The sequence below is a fragment of the Schistocerca piceifrons genome, chromosome 6 (genome assembly GCF_021461385.2).
Source record: "Schistocerca piceifrons isolate TAMUIC-IGC-003096 chromosome 6, iqSchPice1.1, whole genome shotgun sequence".
Classification (NCBI taxonomy): Eukaryota; Metazoa; Arthropoda; class Insecta; order Orthoptera; family Acrididae; genus Schistocerca; species Schistocerca piceifrons.
In genome coordinates, this window is record NC_060143.1 from 23,806,158 (window position 1) to 23,832,214 (window position 26,057).

The following is a 26,057-nucleotide window of genomic DNA, read 5'->3' on the forward strand; positions in this document are numbered from 1 at the left end:
AGGAAGAAGGTACTAACTCTCAGTTTAGTACAACTAGTTTGATCACACTATCTGTTATGTTTCTGAATGCACCATATGCTGGTAACATTTTTCCCCAAATGTACCACTAGAGAGAAATGTCTGTTTTAGAACTTGTTTTGTCTTACTGTATTTATGTTCTTATCATTGGCTTTAACCAAAGATATAACACACAGCTTATTTTACTCTTTTGTGTCCGGAAACCAAGTCACAACCTTTCAGCCCAGTATAGGGCCATGTCCAAGGCTTCTTTCTTGTCCAGCCATAAATCGTCGGGGTTGCACCTACTAGGGCAGTTTTGGCAGGCGAGCAGATGCTCCATATCCCGCACAGTGCCACAGTCACACTTATCATCTGTGGTTCCAGGACCCCATCTAATCATATTTATCTTCCCTGAGGCCACCCCTATCCTTATTCGGTTCAGTGTCCTCCATGTCTTCCAGTCTGTGCTGAATCTGCTGGGCACTTCCTGTGCAGGTGGGTAATCAGCTGGTGGTTCTTCTATAATCGTAGCAAAGAAACTTTTGCAGGATTTCAATCGCCCGGGTTTACATTCACTCCCAAAAAGGGGATGCCAATCGTCAATAGTTTGTCAGAGCCTCTCTGTGAATTCATGTGATGTTCTCTGAGAGTTGGGATTCGCAAACGCGGCAGCTCTATATAGTTTTGGTAGGGAAGTAGGTTTCATGCATCCCATTGTTAACTGTCATGTTTCATTAAAACTTATGTCGACCTTCTTTGCTTGGGTTGATCTGGACCATACTGGGTAGGCATATTCGACTGTAGAGAAGCATACGGCTTTTGCAGTGGTTCTTAATATGGAAGGTTTAGCACCCCAGTTGCTGTTAACTAGTTTCCGCAGAATATTATTTCTGACAGTTACCTTTTGTCGCGTCTTTTCGCAATGGTAACTGCATGTTAGAGATCTACCGAGCACCAAGCCCAGGTAAGTTGGTTTGTTGGTATGCTCCAGTGTGGTATTATTCCAAGAGACGATACGTTTATGGGTAGCTTGCCAGGATCAAAGGTGGAAGGCACTGACTTGTGTTTTGGACTGGTTTGACTTAAGAAAGTTGTTTTTATAATACTCAGACATTTCTCTAAGAGCTTTCTCGAGCTTCTGTTCTACATCCTTGAAGGTCCTCCCCTGTGCTGTAATTGCCAGGTGATCCGCATACAGAAAATGTTTTGTATGCTTAGGCATTGGTTGGTCGTTGGTGTACAGATTAAGTTGGGAGGGCACCAAAACACTTCCTTGTGCCTGACCATTTTTCTGGTTTCTCCATCAGCTCTTTCTCCCATAGAGGACAACATAAAATTGTCTATTTTGTAATAGAGACTTAATAATCTTAACAAACTGATAGTGTCTTAGTTCATTATAGAGCTTCTGGAGCAGCAGCCTGTGGTTAATTGTATCATATTCAGAGCTAAGGTCAACCAGAGCTACCTTTTGTATCCTTCCTCTGTGTGTTCTGTTAAGCACATGATTTTCCAGGTCTAAAACCAGCTTGTTGAGGAATAAGTTTCATCTCAACAGAGTCTGTCATACAATTTAAAATAAGTCTCTCATACAGTTTGTAAAGATGACACAGGAGAGATATTGAGTGATAGTTCTTTGGTGAATCAAACATATGCTCTTGTGGGTTGCCACTTCCTTCCGTCGACCTCTTCAGTTATTTGTGGTTTGAACTCAAGAACGTCCTGACGAGAGTTGTTTAGGGAATTACAAATACTTATGACTTCTTCCAAATATATTTATTTCTTACTGAAATTTATCATTAAAAATATAGCTCTTTTTCAAATCAACAGTTCAGTTCATGGAACCATTACTAAAAATAAAAATCATTTTCACAGAAGTGTAAAGTCACTTATTTTGGTCCAGAAAGATGTACATTATTCAGGAACACACAGTTTCAGTAACTTGGCAGGGGCCATAAAAAGTTTAACTACTAATAAAGTTCAGTTTAAGAGGAGCCTAAAGGATTTATTGGTGGCCAACTCCTTCCACTCCACTGATAAATTTCTTGGTAGGACTAACCGATGTGTATAGATTACCAATAACATCAGAAAATGAGAGTATTAGTATAATCTGATTTTTGTGCAAATTTAGTGCAGTAAAGTGATCATTGCAAGCAAGTGTTGTAAAATAATTTTTCCATTTAATGGTGCATGGCTACAACAGCCCAAAAAGTACCATATGTACCTCACTGTGCTGAACATTTACATGTTATGTGGCAAGTTATTTATTACCTTTTAAATGAAAATAAGTTTAAGATGTTTTTTACTTATTCTGCATCTGGTGTTCTGTGGAAGCTACATTAGAATATTTGTTTTTCTTTGTAAATACTTAGTGCATATTCTCATTTTTCTGACACATTTTCCACCCAGGAGGATCTCCTCACTATGGATCTATTTGAATGAAAATTACATCTAATATAGACTGCATCTACAATTTTGTTTGTTTTAGAATATGTAAACACAATAAAGATAGTATTTGAAACTTTTAGAGGAGCTGTTCATGAGTTTATGGTTACAACATTCTTCATGGCCTATATGATTCACTTTTAGGGTGTCGAATAACATTTACTAGTTGAGGAGTTGCCACATAAAAATTGACTAAATCACAATAAGGTGTTAGTCTCTTTTGAATATTTTCTCTGATGTACACCCAGCAAGAATTTTGATGCAGTAGCATGAAGTACTTAACTTTTTACTATGTAGTTTATGTGGGTGCCCTGCTTCAAATTTTACTGAATCAACACCCCAAGAAAATTATGGTATTGCACACATATAGTAAAACTTACGCTTTCAGTTTGATATGCAAAAACAGAACTTGTTTAGATTTACATATGTATAAAAATGTAAATTCCATTGCATGCTCCAATAATAGTAACAGATCTCAGTTTTGTATACCAGAACTGATGACTAAAACCTTTTTGGCTGCCAAGCCAGAACAATTTGGTTGGTAATCCCAACCTTCCAATAACTTCAATTGGTACTGTCATCACCAGGAGAAAATGCTGACTGCAAGGACATGACAGCGTCCCCCACATACATATAGAGAGCAGGAAGCAAATTATGAGGCCCCTGCTGTGTAACATTCCAGAAGCTTCCTTCTCTGTAACAATACCTAGCTGATGCTATCATGTCTGAGAAGCCAGTTTTTAGCCTCAATGTCAATGATGAAAGTCTGCTTGATCTAACAATTAACAAACAAATGGATGCTGAATAACAACCAAGAACTTTTCATCTATGATAATTCAGCACCCATCTTCTCAAGAATACTTTTATCAAGATTGACTTGACCTATAAAATAAAATAATTATCACTCTCCTAACAAAAAAACATGCCTTCAGTTCTATTGCATCACAGTAGTATTCAATTGGAGTAGAAATGTTTAACAATAACACTTCCAGTCCATAAAAATAGTATTAATAACCAATCACAGAGATGTAGGAAGTATCTATCAATTAACCATACTTTATGAACGGAGTACATGGATATTTCAGTTTTAGAGTTTATGATTCTGATTGTTGAAAACACAGATGGAAATATATCCACTAGGCATACTAGCATTAGTGGGTCTATTTGCCCCAAAAGTCACACACGTGTCGCTTCTATTATTAGCTGACTGACTGAGGTGAATTTTAGAGTTAAAACAATCATCAACTTCTTTCTAACTAGGATGGCTGTAGCTTATTATTCTGTCTCAAAGGCAAATGTCATTGCTTTAACACTTATGGATATTACATTTTCATATATTATTTTCATATGTATTCAGACTAATATTACTGGAGTCATCGAATGTTCAGATGAAACAAAAAATAATCTAGTAAGATATGTTTATATGACATACCTCATATCTAGAGTTCAAGTGTCGCAGCTGATTGTTGACATAAGTATCTAGATGTGACTGTAGAAGAGCAGAAGCTGTACTGTTGAAACGTTCAATCTGTTCACGTCCTTTCTCAAGTTTTTCAAGGATATCTTTAACTTCCTTCACTTGTTTCTCTTTCTCTGGCAGTGTTGCTAACATTGCTGTTTTCTGAGCCTTGATAAGAATATCAATCTGCTGAAGCCAATCAGAAAGGCGTTCATATTCCTCCTTATAATCACGCCACTGTACTACAGTTGCTTCCAACTGCTCCTTCTGATGCTTAATATCTGTACAGTAAAGAAAGTAAAGTGATGCACAACCCAATATGGTATGTTTAGCAAGCTGTCCAGGCACATTACAATGTGCCCTTTTTATCTAAGATATAAATATGTAAAAATAAGAAATATAGGACTGAATTAACACTTATTTAGTATTAAAATCTGAACCTTAGTAGCAGTCCACCTAAACAAATAAGAAGCTTACTCACACTCACTCTCCGGTGTAAACAACATTCAGCTCCTTAAACATATATGGCATAAAATGTATAATTGACTAAGCCACATTTTACATGTTCTAGAACACAAGGAACTCATTTAGAATAATAGCAAGCTGACTTATTAGACAAAATTATTCTTTTCCCCCTAACACGTAGTCTAGTACATATTTCATAAATTGCATTAGCTCAGTTGGACAACCTGGACATATTCAAGATAACAATCTTAACATTCAGTTGAATAGTAGTGTGGGCTCTCAAAAGCTGTTAGTCCCTGCTATTTCCTTCTATTTTCCTGGCTTTACTTTAGTCAATACATGGTAGTAGAACTTTGTTGTTCAGTAAATGACATTCACAGTTTCGAAACAAATGACCTCTTCTGTATAGAGCAAGGTGATGAAGCTACAGGAAAAAAAAAACTAGTTACTGAAAACACTGCAAAAGCATGGGGTGAACTCCTCCCCAAGGGACACCACCTTGAAGTAACATTGTCCATGCAGGTGGGGAGGCTTGTGTGTTCGCGGGAAGTTGAGGGCTATGCTGGCTGTGGGAATCTACGGTTGGTAAGGTCTTGGCTGATGGACCAGACTAAGTGTGTCCCACAACGATCTGTCATCCCACATCCATTCCTTGCCCTTTCCCAACTCCTCAATACCCAACCCAAGGTGTGATGCTATCTGTGCCGAGGAGTGCATGACATATGGGAAGATATGTTGTGAATGGAGCCTCAGGGATACTGGACGACCTCCCTGAGTAATTAGCCTTGCACCGCGTGGAGTTTCTGTGGTGTGGACTGATTAGATCCCCAACTCTCATGGAACCAAAATGGACACGAAAAGGGTAAGTTGAGACCTCAAGACACCCAAACATCAGGGCTGGAACTGATGGAAAACATCCCCTCAGCTGAACAGGGTGACAGACCTGTTCAAGAAGTGGGAATGGTTACTAAGAAGTTGGACCAGATTAAGATCAAAGACTTGTCTGGAGCTCAGAGGAGGAAACTTCTTAGAGAACAAATGCTAGAGGAAGTCAAAGAGTGGCTTCCTAAACAAAAGTGGAGGGAACTAAAAGGGCTTGAGACCAAGATCTCCAAGAAAAGACTGTCCCAGGGCAAAGGGGATGTACAAACCCCTTCTACACTGAGGGAGGAATCTAAGATTCCCACTTCTAAGGATAACCTTATTCAGAAAAATCCAAGGGCGGTTATCCAGCAAGGCTATCCACTGGTCAAGATCACCTTGCAGCAGGAGAAGCTCGCACAGATGGCTCTCTTTGAGAAGATTGGGGGGGACACTGGTCCAGGACCTAAATTCAGGAGAGTCTATCTGGGTCACAGTGCTCTTATCTTTGTCTGTGAGGGGGTGGGTACAGTGGAGTGGATTAAGGAAAAGGTGCCCCTAATATCACTGTGGGAGGATGCAAAGCTGCTGGTAAAGACAGCAGCTGAGCTCTTCAAGACCGCAAAGATATTAATCTGGGTGCCAAAACTCCTTAAGGATACCTCTCCAGAGGCTCTGATTGAGAAAATAGGTTCTCAAAACCCAAAAGTCTCGACAGAGGATTGGAAGGTATTCAACTGGAAGGTTGCACCAAATGGCCAAACCCTTGTGCTCGAAGTCAGAGAGAAGTCCCTGAGGGGAATGTGGGAACAGGAACTGAGACTATTCTTGGGGTTCTCACAGGTTGCTGTCAGGGTAATCAAAGACATCAGAAGCAACAATGGCGACAAGATGGAGACTGAATGTGCTGTAGATAAAGGGGCCACTGCTGCTTTGAGTCGTCTTTTGGGTAGACAGGAAGTGGACGGGGTCCCTGATTCAGGAACCCTATTTATGTAAAGGGGATGTATCAGGCCTTGGAGGCACTGGAGGTAAGGTGATTTATGCTAGAAATATAAGAAACTCCAGAACGTGCATTTACGTAAAAAATGGAATCCCCTTCAAGCCGATGGCAGACTTTTGTTCTAGGGAATTAGTGACCATCAGGATGCGACAAGGTGAGGAAGGTATCATGAGGGAGTAAGTAAAGCCTCGGTATACCTTCCTCATGAGGCAGTGCTCCTCCTACTCAGGAGGTGAGGAGACTGATGGAAGCCTGTGCACAACAGGGCGACCAACTGTTGGTTGGATGCCATGCTAATGCCCACAACTTAGTGTGGGGCAGTGCTGACATCAACAGTAGAGTGAGAACCTTTAGAATTTATTCTAGCTAATAACTTAAGAGATCCTCAACAGGGGCAAGGAACCTACATTTAGGAATACAAGAAGGGATCAGGTAATGGACATAACCTTTGGTTCCACTTTGATGGGTAGTTATATCAAACAATGGCCTGTGACTTTAGAGCCATCCTCATCAGACCACATGTATATTAAGTTCAAGGTTGAAATGGGCATTAGACAGACCATGTTCTATAGGAACCCCAGGAGAACGGACTGGGAGGCATATAGGACCTCGACTCAAGCCTATCGGAAGTCAGTACTTCGATAAGGAATCCAGTAGAGTTTGAGGAGATAGCAGAGGCCATCAAGACCTCATACAATGACAACCGCTCTCAATTACCAAGAAGTGCACAAATAGGAATGCATCTTGGTGGAACAACAACCTGGAATCACAGAGGAAAGAGGTATGAAGACTGTTTAACCTTGGGACAAGGAAAGGAAAATGGGCTCAATAGGCCAGACTTCACAAAATTCTCACTAGGATACCAACTAATCCAGAAGGAACTTTAAGGAAAGACAATGGGGAGTGTACAAGGACAGCACACGAAATGCTGGAACTACTCATTTGCCTCAATGTACTCTTACAGACAACATAGACCAGGACGAGGTCCTTGTGAGATATTGGTTTTCAGGTATTCGAAGGGAGAACTAGGAATCTGCCAGAGAATGTGTTGATTATAGTAAAATCCAATGGGGAATCATTCCTAATGCTGGAGGGCAGTGTAGGTTGTCTTCATTCCAAAGCCAGGGAGAACTGATCATACCACCCGGTCTGTCCTTCTTTCCTCTTAAAACATTAGAAAAACTGGTCAGTGTGCATGTTAGGGAGAGGAGGTTAACTAAGGTCCCTCTACACATAAACCAACATGCACACCAACCAGGAAAATCATGTGGAACTGCACTCCACCAACTTGTTGGGAAGGTGGAGAAAGGATTACACTTTCAGGAAATAGCCCCCTGCATCTTCTTGGACATCGAAGGTGCTTTTAGCAACATGACCTTCAAATCTGTGGTTAAGGAAGCAGAGGTGCATGGCTTGGAGACCACCATTTGCAGGTGGATTAGAGCCATGCTTAGTGGTAGAAAGGTAGAAGCCATAATGACGCAAGAAAAAATGTAATCAATACCACCAGAGCCTGTCCACAAGGAGGGGTCCTGTCCCCTCTACTGTGGAACCTTGTGGTGAATGAACTCATTGTAGAATTAAACTCTGGACAATACTTTTGCCAGGGATACACAGACGATCTTTGTCATATTAATACTTGGCAAATTCTCAAGTACAGTCACAGCTATGGCACAAGGAGCACTGAACATTGTGCAAAATTGGTGCAGGAAACAGGATCTAATGGCCAGTCCTAAGAAGACTGTTGTAGTACCATTTACGAGGAAGCGGATCCAATGCACATATTGGAATCTCAAGCTTCTCGATGAAACTCTACCAGTGTAGAGGATAGTGAAATATCTAGGGGCAACCCTGGATGAGAAACTATCGTGGACCCCTCACATAAGGATCACATGTTCCAAGGTGAATGGTATACTAATGAGTACCAGGAGAGCTTGTGGTAAAAACTGGGGCTTAAGCCCCAAGAGTATGTACTGGATACACACCATGGTAGTAAGACCTATTATCACTTATGGGGCTACAGTGTAGTGGAAAAAGGTAGAACAGCAGGTAGCTGCTAAGGAGCTTGCTAAGGTGCAGAGATGGGTCTGCTTAGCCATTACAGGTGGAATTGGCAGCACACCCACTGAAGAGATGGGAACCATGCTGCACATGCCCCCATTACACCTGACGGTAAAGATGGAGGCAGCAGCTGGAGCACACATGTTAAAGCATGGCAAAAACGGGAACTCACTGGGGTATCCAGGATTTCACACTGAAATACTGAGTGAGGTAGACGTAGGTATGGTTGGAGAAATGCTGGCTGACTATATAATAACCCCCAGCTGCTTCAACAAGCCTTTCAATATAGTAATTGGAAGTAGAGAGCTCTGGGAGAACAAATTTTGACACCATACTGGGGACATAGTATGTTTCACTGACAGTTCAAAAACAGACCAAGGTTTTGGGGCTGGGGTATATGGAGTGCAGCCAAGTCAGGAGAGTGCAATCTCTCTAGGAAGATGGCCACTGTTTCAAGCAGAAATGTCTGCTATCAGGGTGTGCATGGAGGAGAATTTGTGGAGATGCTACAGAGGTCATAGTCAAGAAGCCCTAACAGCACTGGCAGCCTCCGCAACAAGATCAAAGATCGTGGCAGAATGCCACAAAGTCCTTGTGAGGCTAGGGGAAAGCAATAGAGGAAACCTATTGTGGGTCCATGGTCACTCATAGATTAGTGGTAATGAGCAAACCAATAGGTTGGCCAGAATAGGGGCAATGACACCATTTATTGTACTGGAACCTGTACTGACACTTACCAAGGCGATGACCAAAATAAAACTACAAGACTGGACAAGGAGACAGCATGTAGATTTTTGAGCTAAGGTCCAAAAGCAAAAACATGGCAAGGTATTGATGCCAAAGTCATGTTCTAAGAGAAGTCTCTCAACCCTGGGCTTGAACAAGAGAGAAATGAAACTCATGGATAGACAATTGACAGGCCATGGGAACTTCAAAAAACATCTATATACACTGGGGATAATAGAGGAAGACCCCAAATGTAGGTTGTGTGGTGTGAGGGAGGAAACTGCATCACATTTCATCTTTGAATGCGAGGCATTGGAGAACAAAAGACACAGAATATATGGATCAACTACACCTGAAGAAATTGTATCTAGCAAATCACTGGCAAAAAATCTCCTTGCACTGTTCAAGGGCACTGGTTGGCTTTACTAGAGACACAGGGAATGATACCGCACAATAAACTCCGTTTCAGAGCAGGCTTGACCGATGTTGCTTTGGCTTTCCTGATAAAATCAAATCAAATCAATGGGGTGAACTAAGATTTTATTGCCTGAACAATAATTCTGGAAAACTGTGTGGGAGAGTTTGTTTGGTACACTTAAGCATAAAGAAACAATAGAATTACCAGTGAAGCACCAACTGTCGGACTAAAATTTAAAAATACAAAATTTCACTTTTATGCACAGCACACACATACCTTTGAACAATCCCTCAAATGACTCTCGTAGAGCACGGACCTCATTCTTGATTATTTCTTGCCCTTGAGGAGCAGTACTTGCAGCAGCAACCTCAGCTGTGTGTGTCAGATGCTCTACAAGTAATTCACCCTGTGCCTGTTTATTCAACAGAGCTTCCAATGGAGCAACCTGAAATGACAGTATTCAAATTTACAATATAGCAGGCTGTATTCATAAAAGAAATGACACTGCAAGAACTACCAAAATGCTAGATGCACGGTATCCAGAACTGCTTAGACAGATTATGTAGACTTAAAAATTCAGTTTGAAACAGACGGAAATAAAAGCTTCAAGTACTTTTTCTTAATTTCAATATTCAACGGAAATACAAATGCAGCTGCTACTGCTGTTGACCTTATTGTTCATTATAGACATGACATGTTTCCTCCATGCCAAAAGTCTCAGGTGTTGCATGACTTAATCAAGAGTAGTAGCTAGAGAAATTTTTTGGAATTATAATTACACTCTTCTTCTTCTTCTTCTTTTTCCAAATCTTTCCCAAAATTCTATGTGCATAGGTATATATACCTCCTCTGCCCCTCAATATCTCATACTCTGTTGTATCCTCTTGTTGTTGATAATTACATATAATCTGAAGTACTCAAGCTAAACATTAAGTTTTGACTACTGCAGGGTGTTTATAAGTTTTATAACAGATCATGTTTGAGCACTGAAAGCCAAAATATCTTCATTCTCCAAATATGAGTAAAATTTGAGGTAGCCAACAAACAGTTGCTCGAGTTTTGGATGTCAGATTCCTGATCCTAGAGAGAGAAAGGGAATAGAGGAAGCAGCACGTATGTCATCTACAATGTATATATGTGTGTATTTTTCATTCCTCCTGCTAGCTGACTTGATTAGAGTTGACAGCAAAATGCCTGCTACTTTTTTGCACCTTCTAAAGCTTTGCTTCCTACGGTTTATCCAAAAGAAGAACTCTGAAATTTATAAAATCAGAAAACACATCTATCTTATGTGTTTCATTTGGCCTTATGATACTTTAATTTTTGAGCTTTCTTTATTCATTGCAAACAGTTTACATCCCCACTTATTATTCTTCCACTGTACTGAATTAATTTCTGTATTTCCTCATGCACATGTGCAATTAATGTCTCAAAAATGTATGTGATAAATACTGTCAATTATCTTACAGTAAACTACTATATTTCTTTTCAGCTTATTATATTTTCAATGCTACTACATAGTAATAATTTAAAAACTTTATTTTCGTTCAGTTTCCCATTTTTATCAAGGAGTTACAAGAATAACATAGAATCTTGAATTGCATTATCTGTTTTGTTTCAAGAACCTGACATTCTATGAGTACAAAAAGCAAGGACACACTTAGATAATTTTTTCTCCTTTCAAGCACAGTCCTGAACATGAATACCCACTTGTTTATAACATTGTTAACACTACACATTAGATGAATTTTCCTCACCACTAGCTTGATTAGGCTCTTGTAGTAAATATACAAGCAGAATCAATGTACAGTTAACTGCCAAGACAATGCTTATTGTGCGCCAGAACTATTACACCAAGGACTACCATCTCTATTACTCATATAACTTGTGTGTCCTCATATAATCTCGAGCTATTAACACAACCATAGGCACCTGCAAGAGTGTTGCAGGAAGAAGTGGCCAGCAGTGAAATACATTTAATACAGGAATTCTCAAACACTTCTAGAAGTGACTGCCTATGATTTCACTAAATCTCTTGTTTAGCATACTCGAACCTTACATGGCTGATTACAGAGAGACAATACTAAGACTTCAGAAAGTGCAGTATAAAACAGCAATTCTGGAGTGTCATGCTTACACCAAATGTGACTGATTAGCTGGCAGTCGTAACCTAAATGTGGTGTTTTGCTGGTACTGTATGCTGTTTGGAAAGGAATGAAATGCTAGATGAACCAAAACCAGGTACATGAATTTGGGAAATTTTGTGAAGTCAATAACTAGGCAAGGACAGTCTTTGATCTTCTATGATTGTCTGTAATTATAGCTGCTTTTGGGGAAAACAAAACAGAAACTGCACTTATATTATCTAAGTGATATAATATTCAGTGCTTCGGCTACGTGACTGGTCACCACAGGTCATTGCATCTGGCACACTACTTTTTACATTTAACAATAGATTGTCAATAGGTCATTTATAAGAACTGTATAAGGGGATACATACAGCATTTTCTATTGCAAGTTTGTCACTGAGAGGTCTCTGTTTCAGTGATGGCACTTTCTCACGAGCTCTTCCCAGCCAGCCCATCAGGTCATCATGAGCCTCCTTATACAGTCGATGATCCTTATACTGATCTTCCCGTTCAGTGAGCAAGTTCTGAAATCAGATGTTGCATAATGTTATAAAAAATACACATGCTCCAGATGACAGTTGTTTTTTAAACTGTAATAATATATTCCAGTTGATGAATGAGTTACATAGTTAATTACTGACATACTCCTGTAAGGCAAAATGCTTTGTTAGAAGATAGGTGTTACCAACCTTTATCCTCTCAGCTAGTGAATCAAATTTATTCAAAATCTGCTGTGCTTGTGTAGCAGCATGGCTTTGTTGGCCACTTGCTAGCATCTCTGCAGCCTTTGCTTTCAAACTATCGGTTTCAATTTTCTCACAACGTACCTTCTCATCCAGACACTGAAACCATAAACACATGTGTAGAAACTGTAATAGTCAATTATAATAAAAAGAATCATATGCCATAATCCTTCCAGTCTAACCTTTATGCGCTCTAACTGGGCTCTCTTCTCGGACATTGTTGACTGGAAATCTGACAGTTCATTTGATACACTTTCCAAGTAATCAACTGTTTTGTTCAACTGCTGTATCTGTTCCAAAAAGCCTGCCCACCGATGAATACTGTCATCCAGTATGGCCTGGGTTCAAAGATACATTCACTTTTGAGAAATACCAGAAAGGAATAATTGAGAAAAAAAAAATATTTTAAGGAATAGCTAAACAAATCAAATAACATTTGTGGCAGAAGAGGAAAAGCTGCCCAAACAAGGAATAGCTGAAACCACACTAACAGACGTGAAAACTTAAAAATGTAGTCAAATCTTAAGCTTTTGTAGTTTTACAAAACCCCAGAAGTTAAGATTCACCCATTTCTAAATGGATGTTTGTCTGCTCAGATCTTTTGTTCCAGTTTTGACAGTTGGTGAGTAGATGTTTATATTACAAATCTATTACATATATTGTTGTACTAATTTGTTACTTTATTTTGTAAACATATAACAACTTATAACTTAACAGGAAGTTACATACTTTTGTTTCCATCATCTTTGATGCTAAAACACTCCATTCTTCTTGCAAATTGCCCAAAGCCTGATTTATGGCATCATGTCCTGAAGGAGCAGTGTTAGCGAGTACAGTCTGAGCTAGTTCCACAAGGCTCTGAACCTTGGCAAAGCCTTCTTCCTTGTACATCAGAAGGTCCTGCATTTAACAAAAAAATACACATCAATGCTCAGATGATACAGTAGCAAGCAAATAATCACATGTTTATGGACATGTTTCCTCAGCAGAGCAAAAAACACTGCTGCACTGCTTACAGGAGGGCAGAGAGTAATGCACAACCAAGTATAAACTGGACAGCAGTCATCAAATTTTTAATAATTGTGTATTTCTCAGTTTAGAAGTAGATGATGTATCAATGACAACAGAAAGCTAGCTAACAGCCAGTAACAACACTATCTTTTTCTTCTCTTTCATCATCATAAATATTATCGTGATCTTCATTTATGTGCCCACTGAAAATAAACAGCTTAAGTGATGCACAGGTTCACTTGATGGCTGCCTATCTAATGTCTTCCAGTGGCAACAAAAAAAATTCTATTTTCGATGTTTCATGCAAGTATTAAGTTAATTTAAATATTTGATGTGCTTTCATAGTCAACTCATCAACAAGTAAAAATTTATTTTACAGGTTTAATACAGTAATTTAAGTTTCCAAGTTGGAAACACCTAGATGATATTCTCCAGTACTCAAGAATGAGAATACTTAGCAACTTCCAACAAACACATAATTTATAAACTTTTCAAAAGTTTTTCTCAATGAGACCCCCACAAAATACTGAAAAGAAAAAAGTTTATCGTTTACTACACTGTTGCTGTTCATGCAGTAAAACTTCAGCATCAGGCATGATGTTTCAATTCATTACTATTAACTCTACCCACAACATATTTTGCAGACAGCTTCCACATATACCACTGAATATACCTGCAACATTGTGTCATTGTAAAACACGCAGTTCAGGAGATATGATGTTTCATACATCTGAGCATGATTCTTTACAGAATAAGAAGTAGGTTTGCTGGTTTCATTCTGATACTCCACCCATATCACGCCATTTTCTAACAATCCAGGTCAGGGGTGTGCAAAACTTTTCAGATCATTTCACAATGAATTTGCTTGAGATACTACTCCACGCAATAACAATCCTGCAAAACTGTGGCATACGAGCCTTGAAAGATTTATTTCCAACAAAGTCCATTATATGAAGTTGTGAGATAATACCACTAGCAGTTACTACTACATCTGTGTGACCATCTGATATCAGGTTCTTAACTTCCTAGATGAGGTACCTCCTGAAGGAATTCAGCATCAACAGTTCTCATGTGTTATGCAAATAAACTAAGTCCTCTGCTATAAACAACTTTCAACTAGCCTAGCAAGCAGCCATTAGTAATTCACATTTTTCTTGACATCTAAAGGTAAGTCTTCGAAGCCATTCCTCTTTTAGCATGGTTTTCCCATTAGGTTATCGCATCTGAGGACAACACAAAGGTCTTAATTATCTGAGCTTCTATCAAGGACTACGTCAATGTATTACGTGTCAGCCACAACATTTGGCTGAAATGCATTTAGCTTTCATTGAACACCACTGGATTTCACCAAGCTAGCATTGTTTTCAGCTATTATGTAAGCTCTCCCCCCTCTTCATCATCCTCATAATCCAGTCTGTAATCTTCCTTCAGTAGGAAAACCCTCTTTATCTCCAGTACTTTAAACTTTTGAGTAAGGAGAAATCAGTCATTACATTTCTCTGGAATACTGTACAGCCTACTCTCCAACACATAAAACTTTCCTTCGTTACAACCTTGGAAAGATTTGCATGTAGAACTGGTATTTTTTAATGCACTCCTCATTTAACATATGAGGTATCTTCAAAAAGTTGGAAATTTTGCAGTTTCACAGGTTGTGTTAGCCCGATTCGTGCAATTTTGCATTGTTGTGTTGATAGACATGTCTGAAACCAACTTGTACACTGACAGTCATATTGGATGTTTAGTCTGCCATCAGTTGTCAAGGAGGTTACATGTGTTTGTTTATGAGTGACGATTACTGATTTTTTTTTAAAAATGTGCATTAAATTTGGTACACAAATGGAATAAAATGTAACAAAAGTTTTAGAAATGTTAAATTTTGCTTTTGATGAGTCTGCTATGAGTAAAACAAGGGTTTGTAAGTGGTACGAGCATTCTCAAGATGGCCATGAAGAAGCAGAAGACGACTAGCCTTCTGAGACATCCCAGCGCATCAACAACTGATTAAAATGAGACAGAAATTATTACAAATGATCACTGAATCACAGTCAAAGAAATTGCTGATGACGGAATATCAACTGGCTCATGCCACAAAATCTTTTCCAATGTTTTGGGTATGGAATGTTTCACAGCAAAATTTGTGTCAAAGATGTTGAATTTCGAGCAAAACAGAGGAAAATGGAAGTTGTTCAGGAGTCACTACTGAAACATGTGATAACAGGTGATGAAACATGGGTGTATGGGTATGATGTTGAAACTAAGTCTCAATCGTCCAGTGGAGACATTCTAGATTACCAAGACCAAAAAAAAGTTCGGCAAGTGCAGTCAAATGTGAAGATTCTAGCTCACTGTTTTCTTTGATTTTAATAGCATAGTGCATCACATGTTCTTGCCAAAAGAGACAAATGATCAATGGGGGGAGCACTACCTACAAGTTCAACAACCGTCTATGAGAAGCAATCTGAAAAAATCACCCAGATTTGTGGCAAAACAATTCACAGCTTTTGCACCACAATAACGCATCTGCTTATATTTCATTGTTTGTTCATGAACTTTTTGGCAAAAACCAACACTCTAATGATGACCCAGCCTCTATATTTGCCAGATATGATAAAAATAAAGAGAAACTTAAAGAGGAATTTTTTTACAAGCTTTGATCAGATTAAAAACACATCACTGAAAGAGCTAAGTGCTATTCCAAACACTAAGTTCCAGAAGTGTTTTGGGGATTGGAAGAAGTGCTGGAAAAATGTATAATATCTAATGTGGACTACTTTGAAGAAGATAATATTAAAGCACATAAATAAATAAAATTATTACCAAAAAATGAAAATTCCTAATACTTTCTGAACACACATAGCATATGCCTTTATGAAGGGCTGAACTTCCTTTCTACTATACAATTGTTTGTGGTCTTTGCTGATTCTCTATATAACAGATAAGTTGTGTGTAATATAGTAATTGTAGGTTTAAGGCTCCACTGGTGACTTCAATGCCTTCCCACTGCTTGCCTAACCCTGATGCTTGCAAAACACAGCAGTAAAACCATTCCTGCTGTCTGACTACAAGAAATAGCTGTTGATTGTGACCTTTTAAATCCATGTACTTCAACAGAGCTACGACGATCATTTGCATTAATTTTCAATTGATAAAATTTACTGTCCTAGCAACAGTGACAATGAAAGTAAACAAAATGCTGTGTTTACTTTTAAGAACATTAACATTGCAAAACTCAACTGCTAACATAACAAGGATGAAAAAAGCAAGTAAATGTAAAATCAAAATAATGATGACTAGAAACTTTTACATTGATTGCAAGCAATAACAGAATGTAAAAACATTAATCTCAACTACTAACAGTTCATTAGCAAGTGTAAAATGACCCCATATTTTTTAACGATTAATTTGTGAAAAAACTCATTTGAACAGGTAAATGTGGTAATTATCATTGTCAGTAAACTGCAAGTCAAATGATCAACACATCTGAACAGTTGAACTATATTTTTAAGCAAGCAGATAGATAAATATAAATGGCACATGTGTAAACTGAAAGTATTTACTTAATAATGTAAAAAAATCACAACTATATTTAAAAGTTACTAGGCTTGTCTATTTACCTGTATAGTCTCCAATTTCCCCTCAAGATCCTGCTGAGAGGATGCACTGAGATCCGAACAGTATGACAATTTGTTCTTTATATCTTCAAGCCACTGAGTGCACTCCGCAACGTGTGTCTCAAATTCTTGATGAGTGGTCACATACTGGTGCCATCGATTTGTGAGATCCTAAAAGAAAATGCGCAGCAAATGGTAATGCTTTTTTCTTTTCTTGTTATTTTTACTCTTACGTTTCCAGCTAAATGGTTTACTTATTGTGATAAGTGAAAATAACCATTAGATTGTGTTAAAAGCTTTTTCTTGTATTAGGTAAGTGAAGAGGAATTTAGTTTCAAGAAGTGAATAGTAATCAAAAGAACACGTACATTTACAGAAATTATTCTCTTATTCTTCCATGTGTAAGTACTGTTTAACAAGACATACAATATTTGTTTATAAGTACCTTAACTTTGTGTGAAACTTGCTGATACTTCAGCCCCAATTCAGATATCTGTGAACTCCTTGAACTCATACTGCCTTTATAAAGTTGTTGAGCTCTTTCTGTAACAGCATCAATCTCCAGTTCTTTCGCTCGAACTTCACCTTGTAGGGCCTATGTAAAAAATTAAAAAATATATTTAAAACAACACGACACAGCATACAAATTGATTTTGTAAACCATGCTGATAAAAAGCATATCACTAATGATAACAAATAACCTTCATCAGTTTATTCTTTGTTTATTTTTTTAACAGTCTAAAGATATAGTCAAAATGTGACATACCTTGAGATTTTCAAGTTGTTCTTTCTTTTCTTGGGATGTTGCTTTTAGATCAATGGCATGAAGCTTTGTATCAGTCTCTCTAATCCATGCCATGCACTGATCTTTGAGAGATTCATATTCATTCCACTGCTGTAGTTTGCTGTCAAGTGCTTCAATTGTACTCCTGGAAGTAATAAATTCACATTTATAGTTGCAGATATGATTAAAATCATTCCACAAACAGAGATATAGTAGCATGCTTACTTGACAGAGGATAACAGTCCTTGCCATTCCTGTTGGGAAGAATCTATCTGATTTCTGATATTGACCTGACCTGATTCCACTGTCCCAGGTATAACTTTCTCACCCAAGGAACGAATTAATTCAATACGTTGTTCTTCTTCAGGTAAGTTGAGCTGCAGATTTTTCAACCTTTCCAAATTGGTGTGCAATGAAACACGTTCAAGGTCTGTATCTCCCCATAGCATAACCTGGAACAAAATACATTATTTAGTTCCCCAGATTCCACAGTAGCAAATTAATCAGATATCATGACAGTTAAGTTAATGAAGAAATAAAACACAAATGACAGCTCTTTCAGCTGTAGTGTCTGTGAAAGTGCCTTTGTCAGTGTGGTTTAGAAATGTCCTACTTTCAACAAATTTCTTTACTTCACTCGAGCCATTTAAAAGTTCCAAAATTAAGATATGTAACTGGCTGACAGAAATAAAACCCATGTTACAATACAAAAGAGTTCTATAATATTGAAAAATGTTGATTTGAGTATATATGATGTAGTCTGTTTCATGTCAAATGAATAGTCATGAGAAAATAAACAAATTTTTTAAAAAGTGCAGAAAATAGTCTGAAACAAGTGCTAGTGCTTAATGTCTGATTGAGACGATGATGATGATGACTACACTTCACTTTTAATCTTGGTCTACAAGAGACAGATATTAAGATAAATATGGATTACTAACAGTGCAATCAAATAAAGCCCATCCTTATACTCTTAACCATTTTACAGTTGTCAGATTCAACGTACCGTATTGTGTGTAGCATCAAGCCACTCCTGCGCATCCATGACAGCCTTAGTATATTGTTGATGGTCACCAACAATTGCCTCATAGCTTTCAACAAAAGCTTGTGCACGGCGCAACAGGGCAGTGTGACGGTCTACTAGCTGCTGGAGCTCACGCTCTGCAGCACTTCCCCCTCCACGACCTGGCAGTCCTTCTGTCTTGTCTCGGAGGCTGAGGATGTCTTGTTGGTGTGCAACTGCATCATGCAGCAGTGAACGATAAACTTGTAGTTGAGCACGCTTCTCATCAAGAGTGGCAAACAACACAGGTTCTGCAGGAAGTTGAGACTCTGCCTCTGCGAGCCATTTCTTAAGTCTTTCACTACACTCTTCAAAACTCATCCACCTGTGTAAAGACAATGTCACTGTTTCCCTCTCTCAATGAAATAAAATCTTAACAGTTTATACAAATGAGCAAGCTCCAGAAACGATAAATAAAAGATTGGAAATAATGCTTCCGTCTATAAAAATTATGATATTCCCATTACAATGAAAGTTCCTAGGGTTTGTGAACAGACTGTAGAAACAATAGGCACATCATCTCTCCCTCGTACCTCCCACAAATGTTTCCCATTCTCCCCAGTGTGCAATTTATCACAATCAACTGGCACTCTTGTGAAACTTATCTTTTGTTCAGTCATTACTTTAGAACTGGAAAGTGCAAACAAATAACAACAGTCAAACTGAAAATTCTAATACCGACTCAAAATGGAAAAAGAATAGTCACTGAAATAATTTCCAAAGCTGTTAAAGTATTGAAAATAATAAAAATTTTACTACATTTAATGAGAAGAAAAAGAAACTAGGACTACTGACCGAGAGAGTTTAGCTTGAAGTTCTCGTTCAGTGCTGGAAATGCTATCATACAGTGTTTCAAGAGCCTGCTGTAATTCTTGTAACTGCTGACGAATGGTTTCACGGCCATCAGCAGCTGTTGATGGATACAGTTTTTCTCCATATTCAACTGTTGTTGAAAGCAGAGCCATTGCTGCAGGCTGTTCAACAAGCAGCTCATTTAGTTTCGTGCTGTGCTTTGTGAGTTCATCTCGATCACCTGTTGCTATCTTTGATCCTCCGGAAGCTTCAAACTGTGACTGCGCAGTTGATAGCCAGTCTGAACACTGGCGATACTTTTCTGCATATGCTGTGTGGTCAGCCACAGCTTGCTCACATTTTTTCACTATTTCCTGTATTAAAGAATAAGTCAAATAAGTTACTAATTAAAAAATAATTATTTAAATATACTATTCATATTTTGACAGGATGAAATGGAAGAACAAAAAATTAGCATTGTTCAGTATATTAGAGTTCCCCCGCTCTGGCTGTTTATGTTATCTTTCTTAAAGTAAACAGTAGTAATTGTAAAGAAGTTAATGTCTGCCTCTTTCTTTAAACTGTTTATGTTCCTTCATATTAAAACTACACTACTTTTTCAGTCAGTGTAAAGGGGGGAGAGGTAGGAACTGGCAGTGAAATTCAGAAAAACTTAAATAAGGATCATCGTACTGAGTTTTGACACTCACTGCCCTCAATACCCTAAATATTACTCAATAATATTTGTGTTTAGGCAGTTATAGTACTTACTTATAAGTTCTACACTGAAATATTGAGCCCCATCCTGGAAGTGATAAGAGAACGGAAGACCACAGTTTAACATTGGGTCTATGATAAGCTCATTAAGGAAAAAGCATAAGCTCAGACTGGCCATGTCACATTCTACCATTTGCCTGTGGGAAAACCCAGGATACCTAAACCTAGATTACCAGAAGGAGATTTGAGTCACACCCTTTCCAGATGCAAGTCTGGTGCTAATTCAATTGCATAAAGTTATATGGATTATTATTGTAGATACAAGAACTGAAAACAAATAAGGCACCAGGTCTGGATGGAATCCTAATTAGTTTCTACAAAGAGGACTCTATGGCACTGCTACCTTACTGAGCTTGTATTTATCGTGAATTTGTTGCCCAGCACAAAGTCCCAAGCAACCTGAAAAAAGCACGGGAGACTCCTGTTATAAGAAGGGTAAAAGAATGGACCTGGAAAACTACAGACCAACTTCCTTAACATTGGTTTGCTACAGAATTCCAGAACATATTCCGTGTTCAAATATAACAAATTTCCTAGAGACCGAAAAGCTTACGATTGCAAATTAACGTGGTTTTAAAAAACATAATTTGTGTGTAACTCAGCCTTCTCTTTTTTCACATAATATATAGCAAAATATGGTTGAAGGGCAGCAGGCAGATTCCATATTCCTAGATTTCCGAAAAGTATTTGACACAGTACCCCAATGCATACAGTTAATGAAGATACAACCATAAGGAATAGGTTCCCAGACACGCAAGTGGCTCAAAGACTTCTTAAGAAATAGAACCCAGTATGTGTTCTCAACGGTGAATATTCTTCAGTGACAAGGGAATCAGCAGGAGTGCCCCAGGAACATGTGATAAGACTGCTATTATTTTCTTTGTAGATAAATTATCTGACAGACAGGGTGAGCAGCAATCTGCGGTTGTTTGCTGATGCTGCTGTGGTGTATGAGAAGGTGTCAAATATGAGTGACTGTTGGATGAAACAAGATGACTTAGACAAAATTTCTATTTGGTTTGATGAACAGCAGCTAACTCTAAATGTAGAAAAATGTAAGTTAATATATCTAAAAACAAAGATGATGTGACTTACCAAACGAAAGCGCTGGCACGTCGATAGACACACAAACAAACACAAACATACACACAAAATACTAGCTTTCGCAACCAACGGTTGCTTCATCAGGAAAGAGGGAAGGAGAGGGAAAGACGAAAGGATTTGGGTTTTAAGGGAGAGGGTAAGGAGTCATTCCAATCCCGGGAGAGGAAAGACTTACCTTAGGGGGAAAAAAGGACGGGTATACACTAGCACACACACACATATCCATCCACACATATACAGACACAAGCAGACATATGTCTGTATATGTGTGGATGGATATGTGTGTGTGTGTGTGTGTGCGAGTGTATACCCGTCCTTTTTTCCCCCTAAGGTAAGTCTTTCCTCTTCCGGGATTGGAATGACTCCTTACCCTCTCCCTTAAAACCCAAATCCTTCCATCTTTCCCTCTCCTTCCCTCTTTCCTGACGAAGCAACCGTTGGTTGCGAAAGCTAGTATTTTGTGTGTATGTTTGTGTTTGTTTGTGTGTCTATCGACGTGCCAGCGCTTTCGTTTGGTAAGTCACATCATCTTTGTTTTTAGATATATTTTTCCCATGTGGAATGTTTCCCTCTATTAATTCATAAAATGTAAGTTAATGTAGACGAGTAGATGAAACAAACCTATAATGTATGGATACAGCATTAGCAGTGTCCTCTTCAATGCAGTCTTGTTGTTTATATCTGGGCGTAACACTCCAAAGCGATATGAAATGGAATGAACATGAGATTTGTGGTAGGGAAGTGTGCTTCATTTGTATGGAGGACCACATACAGGAAACAAATGTGACCTACTCTTGAGTACTGCTCAAGGTCTGCACCAGGTCGGATTAAAGGAAGACATTGTTGCAATTCAGAAGGAGGCTGCAAGATCTGTTACTGCTAGATTCGAACAACACGCAAGTGTTATGGAGGTGCTTTGGAAACTCAAATGGTAACCGTTTGAGGGAAAGCACATTCTTTTCGCAGAACACTATTGAGAAAATTTAGAGAACGGGGATTGGAAGCTGACTGCAGACTGATCCTGCCACCAACATACCTTTCACATAAGGACCACAAAGGTAAGTTAGGAGAAATTAGGGCTCATATAGAGGCATATAGGCATACAGATAGTTGTTTTCCCTTCGCTCTATTTCCGACTGAAACAGAAAAGGAAACAACTAGTACAGAGTAACCTCCATCATGCTGTGGCTTGTGGAGTATATATGTAGATGTAGATGTAGATGCAGATGTAGATAGGCACTGAAGCAATGACGTTTTTATCTAGGTTAGTATCCCATTTATTTAAATCTGATTCACAATGTCTTTATCACCATACAGATCCTTATTTGACCACATTTTTACTAAACCAAATGTAAGATTCAGAAAACTTACGGCAACTAGTCATAACAATTTATTTTGTGAAGCCAAAACTAAGCAGTTCTGCCACCTCAATTAATCTGTAAATAGTTAATGTTAACTGCTAGCAGGAAAAAGATTCTGTAATATTACTTATATGATTATTTTATACTTGTTATACACATGTTTCACCCATCACTCTAATTTTATATTCAACTGAAAATAATCCTTACAGTTTGAAACCCCAGCACAACTATAACTAGCATTAAAAATATATACGTATCAACAATGTAATGAGTAAAGATAACTACTCGCCAAATAGAGGAGGCACTGAATGATAGATAGGCATATAAACAAGACAACACGGTAGTCCAGCTTATAAACATCAGCTGCATGTGTATGAGCTTATCCATTGCTCTAGACAACCATTTTACAGTAAGTGGTTATCTTTACTCATTCCAATGTTAGTTTTTAACACTTGATTTTTCAGTAAAAGATATCGTTTAAACAAGTTGCAAGCACTTGTAAAAGATGCTCTTGATATTGCGCAATATTACCAATATACATTTTTATAGTTATGGTTGTAATATTAAGTCTAGAAATTCTATAATATATATGACTGATTTAATATGAACCATATATTTGACATATACACAGATTTCATGTTCAAAGTAACTTTTTTAGTATTCTCCAAGAGATAACTTCATCTCATTATTGTCAATGTCACAATATTTGGCATTAATAGGTATTTCAATATCTGTATAATGTTCTGTATACACATAATCGGACAACATTTTTGATAAAAGAAAACATGGAAATAAGTCTTTAAGATATATATAGACTATTGTGAAATTGGTAATGTGTCTGTAACTATTGTCATTTCCCATGAAAATCATACAAATCTCACAAATTACAGCATTTAGATCAATGTTACTAATAACTATCTAGAATCATAGGAAATATTGTGACTTTTCTATTTCGATCAGAATACAAAGTTTTATATTACGATCAGAAACAGCATATCATATCAGGAATTACAACAATTATCACAAAACCAAAACTTACCTTAGCAGTTGTCTGAATGGCCTGGAATCTTGATGTGATTTGCTGTACATTTACTGATATTCTGGTTTCACCACTGATCTGCATGAGCTCTGAAGACTCATCATTCATTTTATCAAATTCTGATTCATTTTGACGAAGACTCAGGATCAGTGACTGTAAATATAATGAATAATGAGCACATACTTTTTCAGTTTCACTTATGTGAAACATGGAACATGTTTCTTAGTGGCCAGCAACAAAAAATCATACAATGTCAGGAATAAAATATTGGACGACACAACAAATTTGGATGTCCATCAGCATCAAGGCTTATTTGTAAATTACCTCTATTTTATGACACACAGGGCTGATATCAGTATGGGATTTCTTATAAGCTCTGCCTTCAGTTAGAACCTTAACACCTCGAATCTGAATGAGGTCTTTGCAGCAAAGTAGCCCGATTAATTCCTCTACACACAAACTAAAACAATTTTTTACAGACCTCGAGAAACACTCACTTCATATCAGTAAGTAAATTATTTAAACTACAATTTCTTTTTCTCGCCCCTTGAAGAGGCCTCAGTATGATACCAGTATGGCTTCTAATTGGTCTTGTGAATCAGATAAAATAGTCGAGGGTTTCAAAATATGGAAATACTCATTTGAACATGCACAAATCACCTATACTGATCCAAGGCAGGTTCCTATCTTTCACAAAGTTGAGAAGTCTGAAAAGATTTTTGCATTAGCCTTGGTATTTCCAGGAAAATTTCTTGCAGGATAATATTTAACTGTCTGTTTGCCTAAATTCCAACATGATTGACTTTCCAATTTTTTCAATTACATTCAATCTTAGAATCAGAAAAAACAAATAAACTAAGAAACATGTTTTTACATTCATATACAATATTTCTGTACAGCAGGCACTAAGGTTGTTAAAATTTTGCCAGAAACATACTGATCTCAGAACAATTCTTCCTTGACTTTTATAGGTATATAACTGGTGTAAGATGAATCTTTAATGAGTTTCTTACGTGAATGGCAGTTCCAAATACAACTCAAAATTCACTTTGGTAACTCTGTAACTTGGCATTTCTAGAGCAGTATCTGAAAGTAGTAGTATTTTGGATTAAGTGTTAGTTTGACTGAAAGATTTTCATTTTAATATTTTTGCCTCAGACAAATTTATCACCTATAGAGGAAGTACGATGGTAGATTGCTAAACTCTTGTATGCTAGTAAGGAATGACATCATTACATTTTATGCCAGAGCAGCTACTCAGTAAACGCTATTGTAGGTAACAACACTAAGATAAGAAAATATGTAAAAAAATGGACTTATTAAATGAACTCATTTTTGTTCAAATGCTTACAGGTTTCACATGCACTGGTTGTAAATGGATGAATCAGTGACAAGCAGACATGCCATCTCTTACATCCCATTTTTTTCATGTAATTCATATAATCAATACTTGCTATAGGTTTTTAACTTTTTTTTTAATTTTCTGGGCTCAAAGTGAGGACTTTTATATAAAAAAAATACTTAATAAATCCATATTAAAAATTAAGGAAGTGGCATGATGTTAAAAATTAATAGAAATATTGGTCTGGTGCATGAGTTCATAGAGTTTTTATGTAAGTTTAATAAATGTAACAGATATGTACACATAACAGAGACAATAGTCATCAAAATAATTTCTCCTTTGCTATTTATGACAGTCTTCCAATGCTAGGGCAACTTTTTGATTCTGTGACTGTAGAAATCACATTGTTTTGAGGCAAAGAACTCATCAAGCCATGTTCAGAGAGCATTTTCATCTGGAAAGGAAGTTCCTTGAAGGTTGTTTGATTGAGAATCAAATAGCAGAAAATTGAAGATGCAAGATCAGGTGAATAAGGCAGGTGTGGAATGACTTCCCAATCTAACTTCTTTATAGCGTCAGTCTAGCAGAATTAGGATGGGTGTTATCGTGGAGTAGCACCACTTCCCGCAGTTGTCCTGCTTGTTGTTCTTGGTTGCATCTGCAAGATGTCTCCATTGTTGACACTAAATATCAGCAGTGATAGTTAAACCTTGGGGAAGCAATTTGTAGTACACCACACCATCACTGTTCTATAACATACATAATGTTATCTTTCGTGGAAGAGCACAGACTTTGGTACGGAAGTTGCTGCATTGTTTGGGCTAAGCCATTCCACTCTTTTCCTTGTGTTAGCATAATTGTCA

The 26,057-nt window shown here is 37.8% G+C and overlaps 1 protein-coding gene across 2 annotated transcripts in view; it reads right to left on the reverse strand.

Annotated features, from left to right (window-relative positions):
- The window catches only part of LOC124802693 (muscle-specific protein 300 kDa), a 601,574-nt gene that overhangs the window by 258,124 nt on the left and 317,393 nt on the right, over positions 1–26,057 (reverse strand). For both annotated transcript variants that reach the window (XM_047263634.1, XM_047263633.1), the window contains 13 exons: positions 23,853–24,005; positions 19,575–19,945; positions 18,723–19,104; positions 17,942–18,168; positions 17,699–17,861; positions 17,378–17,527; positions 16,936–17,103; positions 13,037–13,207; positions 12,490–12,645; positions 12,254–12,406; positions 11,936–12,088; positions 9,712–9,880; positions 3,875–4,182 (listed from right to left, as the gene is read on the reverse strand). In XM_047263634.1, coding sequence (XP_047119590.1) covers positions 3,875–4,182; positions 9,712–9,880; positions 11,936–12,088; positions 12,254–12,406; positions 12,490–12,645; positions 13,037–13,207; positions 16,936–17,103; positions 17,378–17,527; positions 17,699–17,861; positions 17,942–18,168; positions 18,723–19,104; positions 19,575–19,945; positions 23,853–24,005 — 2,724 coding nt within the window. The remainder of the gene's footprint in view (positions 1–3,874; positions 4,183–9,711; positions 9,881–11,935; positions 12,089–12,253; positions 12,407–12,489; positions 12,646–13,036; positions 13,208–16,935; positions 17,104–17,377; positions 17,528–17,698; positions 17,862–17,941; positions 18,169–18,722; positions 19,105–19,574; positions 19,946–23,852; positions 24,006–26,057) is intronic.